General features: G+C 50.8%; 1 protein-coding gene across 1 annotated transcript in view; it reads left to right on the forward strand.

Annotated features, from left to right (window-relative positions):
- SLC24A3 (solute carrier family 24 member 3) overlaps positions 1–18,913 on the forward strand; it is a 424,885-nt gene that overhangs the window by 260,554 nt on the left and 145,418 nt on the right. Inside the window, exon 3 of the mRNA XM_018057246.1 lies at positions 1,104–1,180. Coding sequence (XP_017912735.1) covers positions 1,104–1,180 — 77 coding nt within the window. The remainder of the gene's footprint in view (positions 1–1,103; positions 1,181–18,913) is intronic.

Consider the following 18,913-nt stretch of genomic DNA (forward strand, 5'->3'; position numbering starts at 1 on the left):
CTGCTGCCGCTGGGTTCCTCGCCTACAGTCCAGAAGCAACAGCCTTCTGGGAGGGTCGGAGGCATAGTGGGTGTCAAGCATGGGGAGGGTGGGTGACATCTGGCCCAGAGCAGAGGCCACTGCTACGCTGCTGTGGATTCTGCCCAAACCTGTGCACATGTCCAGCTGTCAGAGCCTCTGCCGCTACCCACCGTGGCCAGCACAACCCCAGGGCCCATCAGGAAGGAGCGGGGCAGCCATGGGCGATGCCTGTTGTCTTCAGAACCATCGAGTGGGGTGCCGCTTCGGCCAGATTCAAGTGCCCCCAGTGGGAAGCAGACAGTGCTGGGAAGCCTGGGCCAGAGGGTTGAGGGACAGGCCTGCCCTGCAGGGCTCCACACGGCAGCCCCCCGTGTCCTGGGTTTGGAAAGTGGGCAGAAAGGAACATTTCTTATGTGTTCTTCCCTGCACTGGACTTCCTGGGAAGCAGAGGGCAATGTGGTGTATAAGTAGGAGGCAGGAGGAGGGAGTATAAGAGGCTAGGGGGCCCCCAGCCAGGGCAGGAGCACGACAAGGAAAAGAGGGCCAGACAGACAGTTCAGAGCAAGGACTTAACCCTGCATGTGCCACGGACCCCCGGGTAATCCTTGAAGCCTGCAGGCCTCTGCTTGGGAAACGTTTCAGTATTTGCAAGGACGTGTGATGCTGCAGAAGGAAACTGATGCGCTGGAATGAAGTTGTCAGGGTGTTGGAACACAGACCTGCACAGTAGTGGTTCCCAGGTGTCCTCATGAACCTTGGTCACAGGTGGAGAACTCCACGCCGCCCCCATGTTGAAGGGGGTGAGCGGGAGCCAGGCAGATGGTAGGACCGTGCGTCCTGAGCATGTCCGCTGGGGTCACAGCCCTGCGTGTTTCTAACACAGCTGAGATTTGTTGCCTCTATTCTTATCAGGAGGAATCACCAAGTTCCCACTTAGAGATCTGTGAACTTTGAACTTACAAATGTCATTTTTCCTCATTCAAGTTCGTAGTAGACTGAGGAAGGCAGTGCTCTGAATGCTTCCTGTTCTGAAATGTTGTCACCTGTGTGTATTGAGCTGCTCTTCTCTCTCCATCCCGCAGCCCTGCACGAGTTCCCCAATGACATCTTCACCAACGAGGACCGAAGACAGGGGGCGGTGGTCCTTCACGTGCTTTGTGTAAGTACCCTGCTGATGGCCCCGCCGCAGGGCCCGAGGGAGGGCCTGGAAGTGGGGGGTTGGGGGGTGAGGGAGCAGAAGGGTTTCCCCTCCTGTTCACACACCTGCTGTGGGGTCTGTGAGCCCCAAACAGGTGATCAACAAACATGCTTTTTAAAAGGTGTTTTTTATTGAAGCATAGTTGATGTACAATGTTTTGGGTGTACAGAAAAGTGATTCAATAATATGTGTGTGTGTGTGTGTACATATATATTCTTTTTCAGGTCCTCTTCCCTTCTAGGTTGTTATTACAAGATATCAAGTATAGTTCCTTGTGCTTTACAGCTGATTCTTCTCGTTTGTCTTATATATGGTAGTGTGTATCCAAAGGTACTGTCTTTAAGAGGCCACAGGTGTGTACGCTAGGGGCTGCTGCTGCTGCTGCTACTAAGTTGCTTCAATCGTGACCGACTCTGTGACCCCATGGACAGCAGCCCACCAGGCTCCCCTGTCCCTGGGATTCTCCAGGCAAGAACACTGGAGTGGGTTGCCATTTCCTTCTCCAATGCATGAAAGTGAAAAGTGAAAGTGAAGTCGCTCAGTTGTGTCTGACTCCTAGCGACCCCATGGACTGCAGCCTACCAGGCTCCTCCATCCATGGGATTGTACTGAAGTGGGTTGCCATTGCCTTCTCCGACGCTAGGGGCTACATGGACGTTTTCTTTCCCCGATACCCATGCCCAGGGCGTGGGCTCTGGGGTCAGAGTGGAGATTCTCTCTGATGCAATGCCACCTTCCTTGGGAGTCCGTCCTTCCCCAACCTGCCTCTGTAAACTGCCTGTCTTTGCGTGGCTTTACTTTTCTCTGCAGCGCTGAGTACCCTGTGGCATAATATTATCTAGTTCTTTGCTTATTGCTCATCACCTTCTCTCCCACAGTGATGTAGTTTTGTGCACAGCTGGGATGAGAATAGGGATGTAGTTTTGCATGTGGCTTCCTCTGAGACCTCTTCCTGTCGTGTGGTGGGGCAGTGTCTGGCACATAGTAAGTGGTCCATGAAAATGTATTCTGGCTCTTAATCTCCACCCCTGGCCTAGCACTTCATCCACAGGCCCAGTGGATGGAAGGAAGGCTTTTGATTTTCCTTGTCCCCATCCAGAGAATTGGTGGGGTGCGGGGGGAGCGGGTGCAGGGGTGACGCTGTCTTGAAGAAGTAGCTGCAGAACTGGTAAGACTCAGGGCACATTCTCAACTAGACACATCAGTGCTCTTTCCCGTCTCCGTGGCGCAGGCTCTGCCTGGGTGCTCTTGATTCCATTCTGGTTATTTATTGCTGTGAAACATTCTCTGAATTGGGTGACATATCAGATAACTACATCCTGTCGCTTATCAGTTCCAGGGATCAATAGTTCAGAAAGGGCACAGAGGTGGGTGCTGCACCCCGGGATCCAGGGCCCGGGATGGGAGATTTGGATGGCTGGTGGTGATGCTGATGGCTGGGACTGGAGCCACTGCTGCTGGAGGACCCCTTGAAGAAGGCTCGTCTATTCCCGTCTGGTGTCTGGGCTGCAGTGCCCGGAGGACTGGCCCTGCTGGGACTGTCGACCGGAGCACTGCCAACTGTGTGGCCCCTCCAGCATGGCTCCAGGTGGCAGCCCAGGGCTTGCAGAGGGAGGGTTGCAGTGAAAAGGAGGAAGCCCATGGCCTGAATGGTGCAGCCTCTGAAGCCACACAAGTCATTTCTGCCAGCCTCTATTGCAGTCACAAGCCCACTGTAACTCAGGGGAGGGGACAGAGACCTTATTTTTCCATCCACACCACGGGCTCTGGAATCAGACCAGGTGTGGGGTAGAGCCTGGTTCAGCTGTCCTTGCTTTGTGAGCGACTTCTGGCAATATATTTACCCTCTGGCCCCATAAGCTGCCTAAGCATGACTCCTTTCCTGATGAAAGCCGTCAACTCTACAAGTCTTTCCCCACTTACCCCAACCCCTCTAAACCATCCACTTTAAAAAAGGCTCGAGGGGCCCTAAATGATAAAACAGCCTCTGCAGCCCTCCTGCCTGTCAGGAGAGTCACGGGCACAGAACAGTTACTGTGGATGCCAGCTGCCACCCGAGCACCAGGGAGCCTTCCCTGTTGCTAGGCTGAGAAGACCCAGGCATTGCATCAGACCCGGGACTCCCGGCCGCCTTGGCGCCCTGATGCCTTGAGAGCTGAGATGAGGTTTCCACTCTCAGCCCAAACAGCACAAGCTTGCGTCTCCCAAGGGGTGTTGTTGCAGCCAAAGGCAGGGCCCTTCTGCCCTCCTCCACTCCCCCACCGCCCACCACCCCGGGATCCTCTGAACCCAGCTGAAGGCAGAGGAGGGTGCGTTGCCTTGTCCTTCGTGAGCCAAGGGTCCTGTAAGGCCTCTGCCATTTGAGGCAGTGAGCTCCCAGGCAGGCATGAAAGCTAAGTAGCCAAAGCAGGATAATTCCAGCCTTTGCTTAAAGGTACTTTTCCCCCCTTTGCCTGCTGCTGCTAAGTCACTTCAGTCGTGTCTGACTCTGTGTGACCCCATAGACAACAGCCCACCAGGCTCCCCCGTCCCTAGGATTCTCCAGGCAAGAACACTGGAGTGGGTTGCCATTTCCTTCTCCAATGCATGAAAGTGAAAAGTGAAAGTAAAGTCGCTCAGTCGTGTCCAACTCCTAGTGACCCCATGGACTGCAGCCCACCAGGCTCCTCCGTCCATGGGATTTTCCAGGCAAGAGTACTGGAGTGGGTTGCCATTGCCTTCTCCCCCCACCCCCTTGCCTAGAGGAGTGGATATAAACCTGCAGCCTCACACTTTGTCATTACTGGTGTCTTATCCCACAGCCTGCCCTGGGCCCTGCATTGTGGAAACCACAGGGCAAGGAGTCTAGGGGCCAAAGTCAGTTTTCACCCCTTGAAGACCATGCTCCAGCATCTGGAATTCCAGAATTCTCCACCCAAACAGCCCATGTCTGCGGCCAAGGCCCACTCAGGCTTCCTCCCCAACCTGCCTCTCAGACGGAGGAAACCCCAGTGGAGAAGCCCAACCTGCTGCCTGGGGGATCCACATGCAGGCAGGTGATGCAGGGCAGCGGTCCCAGGCTCGGGGGAGGAGGAGCCCCTCTGCTGCCTCTAGTCAGGCTGGGCCTGCTGGTGGCCTCCTCAGAGTCAGGGAACAAGTTTATATTGTCCACCCTCAGAAATATAACCCACCCCACCCCCATGCTGCAGGGTCACATGAGCCTCACAGGAAACCCTCGTGTAGTGTCTGGCACATCACTGGCACCCAGCACACCTGGAGCTCAAGAACTGTCAGATTATATCGTTGGGTGTAGGAAAGGCTGCCAGGGCTATCCTAAGCCATCCCCGTCGCCAGTGGGAAACAGTTAAATGCATGAGTCAGAGCTGTAGGAGCTACATATAGAGTCTTACTCTCAGCTCTCTAGGAAGCATCTCTGAGCCCCTTCAGGATGGTGGCACTGGGCTGGACCCTTCTAGCAGTCTGGTCACAGCTCACTGTATTGTTCTGCAGGAGCCCGCTGTATTGGAGGCAGATCCCCCCTGGATGGCTCCCGCTACATGTTAGTGCGGCCATGGTGCCCCCCAGGGCAGGAGGAGTGAAATGAAGGCTCCCATAGTGGAGTGAGTTTGAAGAGTGGGCAGGCGTTTTCCAAAGATGAAGAGGGAAGGGAATTCCAGGCAGGAAGTAGAAAACTGTGATGGAAGATGTAGACCCTGGAATTCAGGATCTAGAGAAAGTAGAAACTATGGTCTGAAGGGTGGGAGGCCCCAGGAGGTGACTCAGGCACTGGCTTGAAAGTGGTCCCTCCTTGCCTGGGGAATAGGGTCAGGCATAGCCAGAGGCAACTCAGAGCACTCTTCTCCCCTGCCAGGGCACATAGGTCCAGGAAGGGCGGAGGACGGCTCAGAGCCATACGGCTGGGGTCCCAGGTACCCTGACGGACACCCCTCAGGACACCCCTCAGGGCATCGTAAATGGGTGTTTATGTCATCTGGCCTCCTCCAGTGAGGGTTGGCAGGCCCTCTTCGGGAGGGTCCCAGAGCTGTGTCCTGTCACCCAGGCCGCCCCAGAGAAAGGACCCCAGGGACCAGCTGGCAGTGATTTGGGATCTCCACCAGAACACCCAGGCCTTTTAGCACGTGTCCAGAAACCTGATTAAGCTTCACAGCTAAGCTCACACACCCCGTCGCACACAGACATTGTGAGTTTGCTTTTCATGGGAGGCTTTCCGCACAGCCCTTGCCTTTGGCCCATGGTCACAGAGGCTATGACTTCCTGAAACTACACTTTAATCTTCCCTGTCCAAGCTTGCCTTTCTCTCTCTCTCTTTTTTTTTTTTAATACTTCCCTTCTTTTTGTGAGCTTTGTGAGAAATCAAGCAGCCATTTCTGGTTAAACTTTCCCCGCTCTGTGACTTTAATTTTCCTTGGTTCTTCCGGGTTTTGAGGCTGTCAGAAACCTTCAGGCCTGCGATTCCACTAGACAAAGATCCCTTCCTACTTTCTTTACCCAGGGGTTCCTTGTGCTGTGCTGTGCTGCGCTGAGTCATGTATGACTGTGACTGTAGCCTACCAGGTTCCTCTGTCCATGGGATTCTTGTCTCCGCAAGAATACTGGAGTGGATTGCTGTGCCCGCCTCCAGGAGATTTATCCAACCCAGGAATTGAACCCGTATCTCCTGCATTGCAGGCAGGTTCTTTACCCACTGAGCCACCTGGGAAGCTCCTGGTAGAGTGGAAATCCATCATCTGCAAATTTCTATCAACAGTGAATATCCCCAGGAAAACACACTTGTCTGAGAACTTGCTTCACCGTCTGAGAACTTGCTTCACCGTCTGTTCTAATGTTCTAATGTTGATCAGGATACCCTCAGTCAGGTCTTCCTTAGTCGGGGTGATTGAAGCACAGGAGGGCGGACAGATCTCAAAGGAAGTTGCAGCCTGAATTCCAACTCCAACTTCACCACCGGCCACATGGAGCAGGGTGAAGGCTAATTTTGACGTGTTCCTGAAGAACGGGGAGAGCCCATCCCAGGTGGGGAGCACTCCCCTCTTCTCCCTGCCTCCTTCGAGCTAAAGTCCCCTTTCAGTCCTGGGGGAGGAGCTCTGGAACTAGCCTTACTGGGTGGATATCTTTTCCCTGGAGCCTTGGCAGCTTCCAGTCATCTGTTTAATTATAATATCTTAAGGAATGGTGTCCTTGGATCCTCTCCCCTCCCTGGGGCTCAGAGTGCTTTTGTTAAGAGCCAAAGAATAAACTAATTGATGCACAAGCCAGTTCTCAGTGGTTGGAGGGGCCAGGGTGCCAGTAGGATGTAGAAGGGGCCCTTCTTGCCCCCACCCCTACTTGGAGAGGCAGCTTTGTACATCAAAGCTCCACCTCAGCCCCGGGGGTGATTTTTGTCTCTCCAAGGTCATTCCTTTCCTTTTTTGCTCTGAGACTGAACACTAAGTCTATAGAACTGTGCTATCTCATCAAACCTAATGCTGATGAAGTTGTTCCCTCTCTGCTCTGCCCAGTAAGGGAGCTGCTGGCCATGTGAGCTACTGAGCCCTTGAAACTTGGTTAGTCTAACTGAGAGGTTAGTCTGATTTTAAATTTTATTTTATTTTCATGAATATAAATTAAGTAGCCTCAGGAGGAAATGGAAACCCACTCTAGTATTCTTGCCTAGAAAATCGCGTAGGCAGAGGAACAGTCCATATAGGGTTGCAAAGAGTTGGACACAACTGAGCAACTGAGCGTGCATGCATGGCAAGGGGTTCCCCTAGAAGACCTAGAGATTCTAATTGACCATCATCCCTCCTTTTGCTTGCATTGTCAACTCAAAATCACAAAGCAGAGGTGGTCAGAAAAAAAGGTCTCCAGGAAAGAGGCGCTACTCCTTTACCCTGGCATCTGAGCGATGGCCTGGGTTTAGCAACTCACACACATGGGATGCATAGGCGCCCAAGATGGGATTTTTTTGTTGGGGCGGGGGCAGTTATATATAGGCTTCTTTTTTGTTAATATATATTTTTATTGAAGTATAGTTGACTTACAATATTTCAGGTGCACAGCAAGGTGATCCAGTTTTACGTATACACATATATTATTTTTCAAATTATTTTCCATAGGTTATTACAAGATATTGACTATAGTCCCCTGAGCTAGACAGTAAACCTATGTTGCAAGATGAGATGTTTGATGAGAGAGAAGGATACCCAGATAAGGAGCAGGAGAGCCTGTGTATCACCAAAGTGCTAGGGGCTTTGGAACAAGTCCCAGAACTCCTGGCCTCGATTTCCACATCTATAAAGTAGGGAGTGCATAGTAGATGCTCAAGAAATGTTAAGTGTTTTGGTCCTCACCTTCTCCCCACCCTACATCTCTCTAAGGGTGGCTCACCTGTGCTTAGCCCACCACAAAGGACCAGAGTCAGACCCATTGGGAGCCGGCCCCATCCTCATGAACACCAGGACACGGGGGCCCAGAGCCCTTTCTATAGCTCCAAGGCCAGGGTCCTTAGAGAGGAGCTGCCACAGGGGTTTCAGTGTATAAGGGGACCCACAGGATCTGGTCAGCAAGGTCCTGGCAACAACTCTCTGGCCAGGCAGACGTGTTTAGTTAAGGGATTTCACCCTGGAAGAGAAAAATGATTAGAAGAGCTTGTGGAATTTCCTGTTTACTTTTGCAAAAGTGCTGAGCATGTCCTTAATTTGTCAGTGTCAACACAAAGCTAAAACTGGTGTCCAGAGAGGATTAGCACAAAGAGGGTAAATTATGTTTCGAAAGATCTTAAGTTACTCACTCCTCTCCTTGCGTGAGACCCAGTTCAGACAGCCAGAGTCTGACCATCAGGCCTCACGGGCTGCACACAGATTGGCCAGTGGTTGGTTCCCCAGGACCTCAAGCTGGATATAAAGCCTGGTGGTGGTTTAGAGCGTACCCTTTGAGTGAAACCCACCTGAGTGTTGGTCCTGGCTTTTCCACTGATTAGGCGCACAGCCATGGGCGATCTGCTTTGCCTCAGCTTCAGCTTCCCCGTCAGTCACTGGAGGCAAATCTGGCTGCTATCAGGAACATATGAAGACATGTGGGCAGAGCTCTTGGTAGAGTATCTGGCGCTGCTGGGATAAGGCCCCCCTGTACCCACTTAGTATTTATAGCTTGGTGTGCCTGCCTGAACCCCAGTTCCCAGCTCCCATAACTCCAGGCTTTTGCTGATCCCCAGACCCCATTCTACCAGAATGCAGGGCAGCCCAGAAGTGCCAGAAAATTATTAGCCCCCAGAAGTAGCCCTCAGTCAGAGAGGGGTTGATGGATAAATACCTTGGTTCCCTTATGTCTCAGATGTGCACATGGAAACACATTCAGCCCTGTCTCCCCCAGGTGCCCCAGCAGGTGCTTGTCCAGCATCTTACAGATAACACACCTGGATCAGCAGCTCATTCCTCCCCGATCTATCTTCCTGCTCTTTTCTGGATGGTGGGGAGGGTCACTTTCTGAGATTCCTCCCTCCCAGCTAAAAGACTTGCACTAGAATCCTGGAATCTAGTTCTGCTTCTAGGGCAAAGGCATTCAGAAAATGAAGATCATGGCATCTGGTCCCATCACTTCATGGGAAATAGATGGGGAAACAGCGAAAATAGTGTCAGACTTTATTTTGGGGGGCTCCAAAATCACTGCAGATGGTGATTGCAGCCATGAAATTAAAAGACACTTACTCCTTGGAAGGAAAGTTATGATCAACCTAGATAGCATATTCAAAAGCAGAGACATTACTTTGCTGACTAAGGTCCGTCTAGACAAGGCTATGGTTTTTCCAGTGGTCATGTATGGATGTGAGAGTTGGACTGTGAAGAAGGCTGAGCGCCGAAGAACTGATGCTTTTGAACTATGGTGTTGGAGAAGACTCTTGAGAGTCCCTTGGACTGCAAGGAGATCCAACCAGTCCATTCTGAAGGAGATCAGCCCTGGGATTTCTTTGGAAGGAATGATGCTAAAGCTGAAACTCCAGTACTTTGGCCACCTCATGTGAAGAGTTGACTCATTGGAAAAGACTGATGCTGGGAAGGATTAGGGGCAGGAGGAGAAGGGGACGACAGAGGATGAGATGGCTGAATGGCATCACTGACTCGATGGACATGAATCTGAGTGAACTCCGGGAGTTGGTGATGGACAGGGAGGCCTGGCGTGCTGCGATTCATGGGGTCGCAAAGAGTCGGACACGACTGAGCGACTGAACTGAACTGAATCATTATTATTGGAGTTCCCTCATGGCTCAGCAGTGAAGAATCCGCCTGCCAATGCAGGAGCCGCAGGTTTGATCCCTGAGTCAGGAAAATCCTCAGAGGTGGAAATGGCAACCCACTCCAGTATTCTTGCCTGGAGAATCCCATGGACAGAGGAGCCTGGCAGACTATGGTCCATGGGATCACCAAACAGTTTACACACAAACTGAGTAAACAACAACCATTATTATTATGCACATCTGTTCTCTCTCTAAAACCCATGCGGCTATAGAAGATGCAGAATTATGAGAATCCAGCCCCTCTGGACAAAAGCTACGTGTGTTCATCTACTGTCTCTTTGGTTCACATCCTGAACCTAGTGCAATAGAGAGAAGCTTAGAGAATGAGCTTGGAGCAGACAGTGTTACCTTTGATCGAATGAGGAGCCCCAACTGGTGATGGGAGAGAGCAGGCACCGTGCTTAGATACCAGATATTTACCTATCAGGACCGGACACCTGCAGCCTACTGTATGCTTCTCTTCATCTTATTTATCTATCAATAGTTTGTCCTTATTGGTAGTAATTTATTATTATTGGTCCGCTCGTCCCCACTCTATTTTATTTTTCTTTATTTTGTTACCTACAAGGCAAACTTAATTTATGTGTTCCTCTGAGATGACATTGCCAACAGTCCCAATGTGAACAATATTCTATACTGACTACAGTTTTACAGTATCTTTCCTCTGAAACCACTGACTCCAGTTACATGCCTTGTCTCCATGCTGCTGTTACTGCTAGGTAGCTTGGGCTTTGCAGAGCCCCCGGGAGCTATGTCTGTAGCCCCTACAGAGCTGTGTCTGTTTCCCAATTTCACAAGGACTCAGAGTCCTTCCTGAACATGTGCTCCAACATGTAGCATCTGAACAAACACGTCACTGGTGACAATCACAGTGTTCTTTCCCTGAAGCATTGGCCTCTGCCTGCTGAGATGTTATATCAGCAGCTGGAGCTGGTGCCTGAGTACAAAAACCACCCAAATGTGTTCTCAGTTAAGGAGTGGGCAGAGGTGGGTGTGGGGTATAGCTTTGGCTAAGCCCATTCAACCTGGGGTGCCACAGTGAGGAAGGAGCCAGGATTCTTCTGCCACATCTCCCCCCACCCCTGCTTCCCTGAGATCCCAAGAGCTTCTCACCCTCTTCAGAGGCTCCTGAAGTGTTTCCAGAACTGTTCCCATTGCTAGTCCTCTCTTGTTCTTACACTTAAGGAATCTTAAGGAACCCCAAAGATAACTTGCCCTTTCAATAAGTGGCCCCTCTTTCATTGGGGAATTTAGAACCAGATCCCAAGGAGCTGGTTTAGGGGATATTTGGAGTAAACTGTCAGCCTTTGAACTTGCCTCTTACTATCAGCCCAGGGACCAAGATGGCACCCACCCACCCAACTCCTAATCCAACGAGTGTGTCCTCCACTCCTGGGACACCTGTGACACCGTCTCTGAAAGTCTTGTTTCCTAAGGCTTGCTTCATCTTACTCCCAAGAATACTAGGAGCTGTTTGCAAATGGATTTCTTGATGAAAGGCTCTTTTGCCTGGAAATGACAGAGCAAGAATGCAAGTTAGGTGCCCCTGTGGCCTCATCCTTGGCCCGTGGCTGGGGATGCTCTTCATGGACTCTCGTGATGCATTCTCAGAATACAAGGCCCTCTCCTGGCCTGGGGGTGGATTCCAAAGGTAAACATGGAGTCTGTCTTGTCTGCTATGTTATTAGTGCTTTGATGGGTCTCATTTTACATACAAAGGTAGGAGCCTGAGGATCTACTTTTTCTCCTCTTGAACTTGTTAAAGCTGTCTTTTCCTCAGTGCTGTGAACTAGAGGGATGAACGCAGTTAGCAGAGTGGTTTTCAGTATCTGAAACTGTGATGGGACCAGCAGCTTTGGCTTGTGCTGGCCCTCTCATCCTCTCCTGGACACAGGCCCAGCTTCACCTGACTTCATTGCTTTTCTGTTTTACAGGGTTGGCTTGAGGCAAAACGTATTACTCTGTCCTCTGCAGAGGGCGAGTCCCAGAGGGCAATTTTATCCCAAGGCTCATGTGCACATCCATCTGAGTGCACACATGGATGCTTATCTATGGATCCCGTAACCCTCTTTTAAAAGGCAATAGGAAAGACATTTTACCATCTTAGGCACAAATACTTAAAGTGGGATTCTGGATAAAGGAGTGTGTGTGTGTGTGTGTGTGTGTGTGTATGTGTGTGTGTGTGTGTGTGTGAGTGAGTGTGTTTAATTTCTCCCTTGGCAACTCAGCACTCCATTGAAGAGGCAGTGTAGATTGATATGAAGTTGGAATATAGTTTGAAATGGAGCCATGGGTTTTTAAAAGACAACAAACCCTCTTGCCCCTTAGATTGGCCATCTCAGAAACACATCCACTGAATTGCTCAGGCTGGAATCTTAGAAATCAGCCTTGATTTCTTTCCCTCCTACCCCACCACCATCAGCTCATCCTGGCCTTTCCATCTCCAAACTGTGTCTTCATCCCCATCCTCTTCCTCTCCATCCTCACTGGCATGGCTATTGTCTAGGCTGCCATCACCCTCCCCTGGACCAGGATCCCCCCTCATGTCCACGTCCCACACAGTGGTCCAGGCAGTCCTTTAATGATATATGTGGGGATCGGACTGCATGTTCTGGGTCTGCCCATCTTTCCACATCCATGTCCTACTCTCCCCACTCCCAGCACACTCCCACCCCACAGACCTTCCTCGTGTTCCGCAGTCATTTCAAGCTCATCCCACCTGGGGTGCCTGGGTGCACCCCTTCCTCTGATTCCACATCGACCATCTAGCCTGCTGCCCTGTGCAGTTTTTACACATGCCTCGGTTCTCACGTGTGAATACTCCATAACTAGCCACCGCCTGAACGTTTTGCTCCACTCTTTGCTGGCAAAGGAACCAGATTTTTCTATACCAAAAATGGCAAAAAGTGAATCCTCTTGTCTCCCTTGCTATAGTAAATAGACAAGTCAGTTCAGAGAGGAGTCTGTTCAAACTGGAAAGAACTCAGGATGACTAACGAGATGATTTACTGTGTCATCCCTTAAAAAATTAGCTGGTCCTTGTCTTTTTTAGAAAAATGAAAACTGATAGGAAGGGAAAAGCTCTCCTGCGAGTGTGTTCGTCTCTGTGTGGTTTAGTGATGGTGTTGGCACGGAGATGCAGCATAGGAAGGGGCGGGGGGGGGTCCCTGCACTGTGAGATGTGGCAGAGACTGGAATGTTTCTCGTTGTGATCTTTCTAATAACGAGACAGAGTCTTTGAACACTGGCAGGAGAGCTGTGCTGCTTTGAATGTCTTCAAACCAGTGGAGTGCAGAGGGTCTCTCTCTGTTTGTCTTTGGGGTAAATGGGCGATGGCGCCATTCACCAAAGGAGAAAGAGTGTGGCTGGTGACGTCACTACTGTGTTGATTGCAGGGTGACTCAGTGGTGGCGGGCCAGTCTGTCCCAGGGCTACCGCTGTCCAGCTCTACGACCTTGAGAAAGTCACTAGCCTTTCTCAGATTTTGGCCTCTTCAGCTATAAGTGAAAAAAAAATTCTCAAGGGCCAGTCCAATTCCAAGAGCCACAAGTGGTACAGTAAAAGACAAAAGGACTCCCATCTCTGGTCAGCCATGACACTGTCTGATTTCCTGGGACTCAGCCCCTTCTGACGAGCCTGTGCTGCCTGGAAACACACAGGCGTATCGATATTGCCTAAGTGAAACTCAGCAGGTTGGGCTTGGGAGCTTGAGCTCTGGGCTTGGGTACAGACAGGCACTCTCCCAGGCTCTGTGCCTTCATATCACAAGAACACAGGCTCATTTCCATGGCCGCTGGGGTTAGATCAAGTCACGTGACCAGTATGGGCAGAACAAAAGTGGGCAGCTGCTCCATATGTGGAACAGGACTCCTGCACAGAGTCAAGAGCCACCACTGCCCCCAAATAATACTCATGGCAAAGGGCCAGATGCTAGACAACTCCACCCTCAGTTTGCCAGTCGTCTGTGCGCTGTAGTCCATCACTTGTGCACGAGTCCAGGACATCATGATGGGAGCCAAGCAGAACCCAGTGTTCATTGCTCAGCTGAAGATCAGTCACAGGTTAACAGGGGACACCTTGTGTCATTTTTTCAGCCAACAGTGTACCTGGCACTGGTCCAGGTACATCAGGAATCTCCCAGAAGCTCAGAAAAGCAACCAACCAAGTAGATAGGAATTTCTTCTCTCCCATTAAGATGCTGACAAGGGAGAGCGGCAGAGAGCACCAGGGCTTGTGTGCACACATGCTGCACAAACAGGGTGTCCAGCTGGCCCACTCCAGGCCATGAAGGTAAAGGCTGGGGGTGGGGGATGGACATTGGCTGTGGGTCTCCCACAGTGGGAGGAACATGCCAGCGTCTCCCTGTCACCTTCCACCTTAATCCTCCCATTTTAGATAAATGAACAAACTGAGGTCTGGCAGAGCAAACAGCCTAAAGAAGCAAATTGCTGACACCATGTTTAGACCAGTGTTGTGTAATTACCTCAGCTTCAATCAAATGAAGACATGTTGATGGAGAGATTTGTCAGTGAGCAGTGCAGGATGGGTGAGAGAAGGCAGTGGCACCCTACTCTTGCCTGGAAAATCCCATGGATGGAGGAGCCTGATAGGCTGCAGTCCATGGAGTCGCTAAGAGTCGGACACGACTGAGCAACTTCACTTTCACTTTTCACTTTCATGCATTGGAGAAGGAAATGGCAATCCACTCCAGTGTTCTTGCCTGGAGAATCCCAGGGATGGGGGAGCCTGGTGGGCTGCCGTTTATGGGGTTGCACAGAGTCGGACACGACTGAAGCGACTTAGCAGCTACAGCAGCAGCAGTGCAGGATGGGAGGTGGTCCTCCCCTCCCAGGGGGCTGACAAATAAAAGACTCGCACTGGGAACATCGCATAGAAATGAAGGACGAGATGCTCAGAGCTGCATGTTAATCAGTTTCTCCTGTGGGAGCTGATCTTGCTCCCACTTTGCAGATGGGTCGCTAAGTCTCTGAGAGGGCTCCATGACCTAACACCTAGGATGCAGGGATTACTTCCTCTTTTCGCAGGTGAGGAAACTGAGGCACAGAGAAATCAGGCAACTTGCTCAGGGCACAGAGTGCAGGACTGACAGCTGGGGTTGGACCCAGGTGCAGGGCTCCTGAGTTGGGAGGTGATGGAGAGGGAAGTCTCCTTCCAACGATGTGTGATGACTTTGAAAGTGACTCCAGGCATGGTCAGTAGGCACAGTGTTTGATAGTTTCCAAAGCCTTTTTTCTGGGCACAGCTCTAGAAACCTCCCAGTCCTTAAGCTGCCAGAAGACCCGGGGGTTGTAGGGTGGACTCAGGGACTGTGGCCATGCTGCAGGGCAGTGTCACCAGCCTTGTGTCCAGAACCAGGGTGGGCTGGTCATTGCTGGACTGGCTTCACATCCCTCCATGTCTAGATCCCTGAGTGCCTGGTTTCTGCCCACATTACTCCCCAGTCCATGCCCCAGGGAGAGGGGCCATCTGGCCAGACCCTGGTCATGGCTCTGGCCTGGCCCTGCCCTGCCCTTTGCTCTTTCACCAGCAGCCAAGCCACATGAAAGAGCAGGAGCCGGGGGCATAGGGTTTGCAGGGCTCAGCTGGCTCTATCTGTGACCCTCATTTGTCTGCAATTCCGGAAGCCTTTGAAGAGCACTCGTGAAAATTACAGAATTCCCACATATATTGATGAGAAACAACTACGTAAATAGCACAGCTTGGTATTTACAAAGTGCCATTTTCTGTAAATAGAGGATTTTGGCAACGACTTCCAGGCAGCTCGTCCACCTTCTGGAGGCAGCCCTTGTCTTGTTTCAGTTCTTTCTGGAAGCTGCTTCATGTGCCCTCTTGGTGGCTCGTCCCGCAGCCTCAGCAGGTGCAAGGAAGCCTCCAGGTGATCAGGAGCCAAGAGCAGAGACACCTCCATCTATTCGATAGCATGGGAACACCTGGTTGCCACTGGAGAGGTGTTGCGACCACCTGCCACCATCTCCAGGTTGACACCTGACCCCAGTACAATCATTTGGGCTTCTCAGAGGATCTGTGGTCTTCAGGTTGGAAATCAAGGCTCCTTTATTGATCGGGAACAGAAATGCTAAGTTACTGTCTGACTATGTGCTAAATGCAGGGTTTCTCACAAACTTTTAATATGCAAATTTGGGCCATGAATCTCCATATGGGAAGTGTAATATAGCATGGTTTTCAAAGCTGATCACAGAATTCTCCTTTCACAAGTACTTTCAGTCAGTTCAGTTCAGTCTCTCAGTCATGTCCGACTCTTTGTGACCCCATGAATTGCAGCATGCCAGGCCTCCCTGTCCATCACCATCTCCCAGAGTTCACTCAGACTCACATCCATCAAGTCTGTGATGCCATCCAGCCATCTCATCCTCTGTCGTCCCCCTCTCCTCCTGCCCCCAATCCCTCCCAGCATCAGAGTCTTTTCCAATGAGTCAACTCTTCGCATGAGGTGGCCAAAGTACTGCAGTTTCAGCTTTAGCATCATTCCTTCCAAAGAAATCCCAGGGCTGATCTCCTTCAGAATGGACTGGTTGGATCTCCTTGCAGTCCAAGGGACCCTCAAGAGTCTTCTCCAACACCACAGTTCAAACGCATCAATTCTTTGGCGCTCAGCCTTCTTCACAGTCCAACTCTCACATCCATACGTGACCACAGGAAAAACCATAGCCTTGACTAGACGGACCTTAGTCGGCAAAGTAATGTCTCTGCTTTTGAATATACTATCTAGGGTGGTCATAACTTTCCTTCCAAGGAGTCAGCGTCTTTTAATTTCATGGCTGCAGTCACCGTCTGCAGTGCTACTTTACAGTTTGCTAAAGTCTTACTTTGAGTAATGATGACTAACCACTGTCAGGGCCCATTAATGATGTTAGCTCTAAAGGAAAGATATTGCATCAGTAAGCTTCTGCTGTGTAACAGAGGAACCTCCGTTTTAGTAGCTTATATAAGCAACCACTTATTTAGCTATGGTTCTACGGGTCAACAATTTGGGCAGGGCTTACCCAGGTGGTTCTTCCAGTCTTGGCTAGGCTTCCCTGTGTGTCTGTCATCAGTTGTCAGCAGCCCGGTGCCTGTCTTTGGGCAGACGACTGGCTATCAGCTGGGGTCACATGCTGTGTCATCCTCCAGGGAACTAGCCTAAGTTTCTTCACATGGCAGCTAGAAATGTCCCATGAGGTAATCAGAAGCTGCCCTAAGCTCCCCATTGGCATGGTATCACCTCTGCCATATCCCGTTGGTAAAGACAATTCACCAAGCAGCTCCCTTGGATCCTCAGCCAAGGAGAAACAAGCTCCAGAAAGTGGAGGCTCCACATTTCTAGGCAGGAGGGTCTTTGGAGGGGTGATTTGATTGGGAGAACAAGGCTGGCATTCTTGTTGAATCTGTGTGTGTGGAACAAAGAAAAAGGGTTTTGGACCTAGATGGCATGTTTGTTTGGGGTGTCAGGACATGGAGGGCCAGCTAATTGAGATTATACAAGACCAAAACCACCCTAGAATCCGCTTCTCCGTGACCCCACAAGAGGCGAGTCTCAACTTTTCTCTACCAATAAAATAGGATTCTCAGGCATGAGAGCACACCAATCAGAGACAGCCGGAAATGCTCCCGTAGTCACTCCAGGACAAAGTTCAGTTCTTTATGTTGCTGCAGCAAAATGGGGTGGGGCACACCCAGAGGTGTTTCAGGAGCATCTCTGCAAGGGGGCGTGGTTAACATGAGCTGCGCGACTCTGAGAAGGGATGGCAGAAAGAGGAGGAGGCCTGGGGTGGATGCATCTCCTTGGTGTCTGTGCAGGCAGCAGTAGGATGTCAGCAGGGATGCTGGTGTCATGGGAGGAGGGAGCAGCAATCACCAGGCAGGCAGAATAGGGGGGCCACTTGGGGTTTGGGGTTCAGCTTTGTCCATGTCCTATTAGACAAGTTGCTCAGAATCTGTAGGCCTGTGTAGAAATGACCGAGCTCTGTGGGAAATACTGGGCTTTGGTCACCTGTGGGCAGATCTTTATGTCATCCTAGGCCTGGATGGAAATTGATCAGCTAGAGACTTTATCATGTGCCGGCCTCAGCCATTTGCTGTCACCGCCCTATGCTTCTCCAGTCATGTTGAAGGCATGGCAGCATCAAGAGTGAACCCCCAAATGGAGCAGATAGTTGAGCTGGCAGGTGGCAGGCAGACTTGGCCCTCCACTGGTCCATCCCATTGGCTACAGGAAGCACTACACTGGTGGGCACTGCCCAGAGGACCCCTTTGTTTGTCAGCTTTGAAAGGACAACATGCATTGGAAGAGTGACTCTTAGAATATCCTAGGACAAATCACTTGATTGCCAACAGGAAAGCAAGCACATGGCTACCTGTCCCTGCTGACCTCATAGGTTTCCAGGGAAGTTTGTAGAAAATCATTCAGAAAGCACTTTGAGAGGCCACCACTGGTACACATGGATAAATGACAAAATGGTGCCCCTTCCTGGATGGAGCAGCCCAAAGTAGGCTGCCTCCCCTCAGCTGAAAGGATTGTGCAGTGCAGACTCTGCACAGCTGTTCCTTCCTAGTGATCTCTGCGGATTTTGGAAGAAAGTTTTCTCTTGGTGATGTGCAGCAGTGTGAAGGCATGGCCATCGCTCTGCTTAGTTCAGTGCTTTACTTGAGACCACTGTTTGCTCAAGCACATAGCACTTAATAAAGGAGATTCTTACCCTACATCAGTCAACCAACAAATACACAGTTGATCTCATTATTCACAAATGCTGCATTTGCAGATTCGCCTACTTGCTAAAATTTATTTGCAGCCCCCAAAGCAATATTTGCACGTGCATGTTCTCAGCTGAGGTTGAGTGAGGCAACTGTCAACAAGCATCCCATTCAGCCCACATTGTGTGACGCTCTCTGAATTTTTGTGCTTTGGGGAGGGGATGAGGATGAGGTTGCTGTTTACATTCGCCTCCGAGCACAATGCTGAAGTGCGGTCTAGGGTTCCTATGCATGAAGTCTGGGATGTGCCTGATGGAGAAAATATTAATACATGTGTTAGATGAGTTTCATTCAGGCACAAGAGACACTGGTGTTGGCCATGAGTTCAGTGCTAACAACTCAAGGGTATGTGTTAAGGAAGGTGTTTTTAAAGAGAAACGCACATAAAACAAGATTCTGGGTTGATCCTTTGATGAAAATGTTGTGCCCTGAGCCTCACAGGAACCTGACCCTCTTTTCCTCCAGGAGGAAGGGGTTGCTTCTCACTACTTTGGTGTTGGTGGTGACTTGATGGAACATGACCACTGAAGGCTGGGCTATCAACATCACCCTCCTGTACTGCAGCAGAGCAGTGTGGACCCCCCACTTCAGTGCAGCGAGGTCTCTGATTTCAGGACACATCTTGTGTCAGTTGTAGGGGGGCAGGACTG

Source organism: Capra hircus, chromosome 13 (assembly GCF_001704415.2).
Source record: "Capra hircus breed San Clemente chromosome 13, ASM170441v1, whole genome shotgun sequence".
In the NCBI taxonomy this organism is placed as follows: domain Eukaryota; kingdom Metazoa; phylum Chordata; class Mammalia; order Artiodactyla; family Bovidae; genus Capra; species Capra hircus.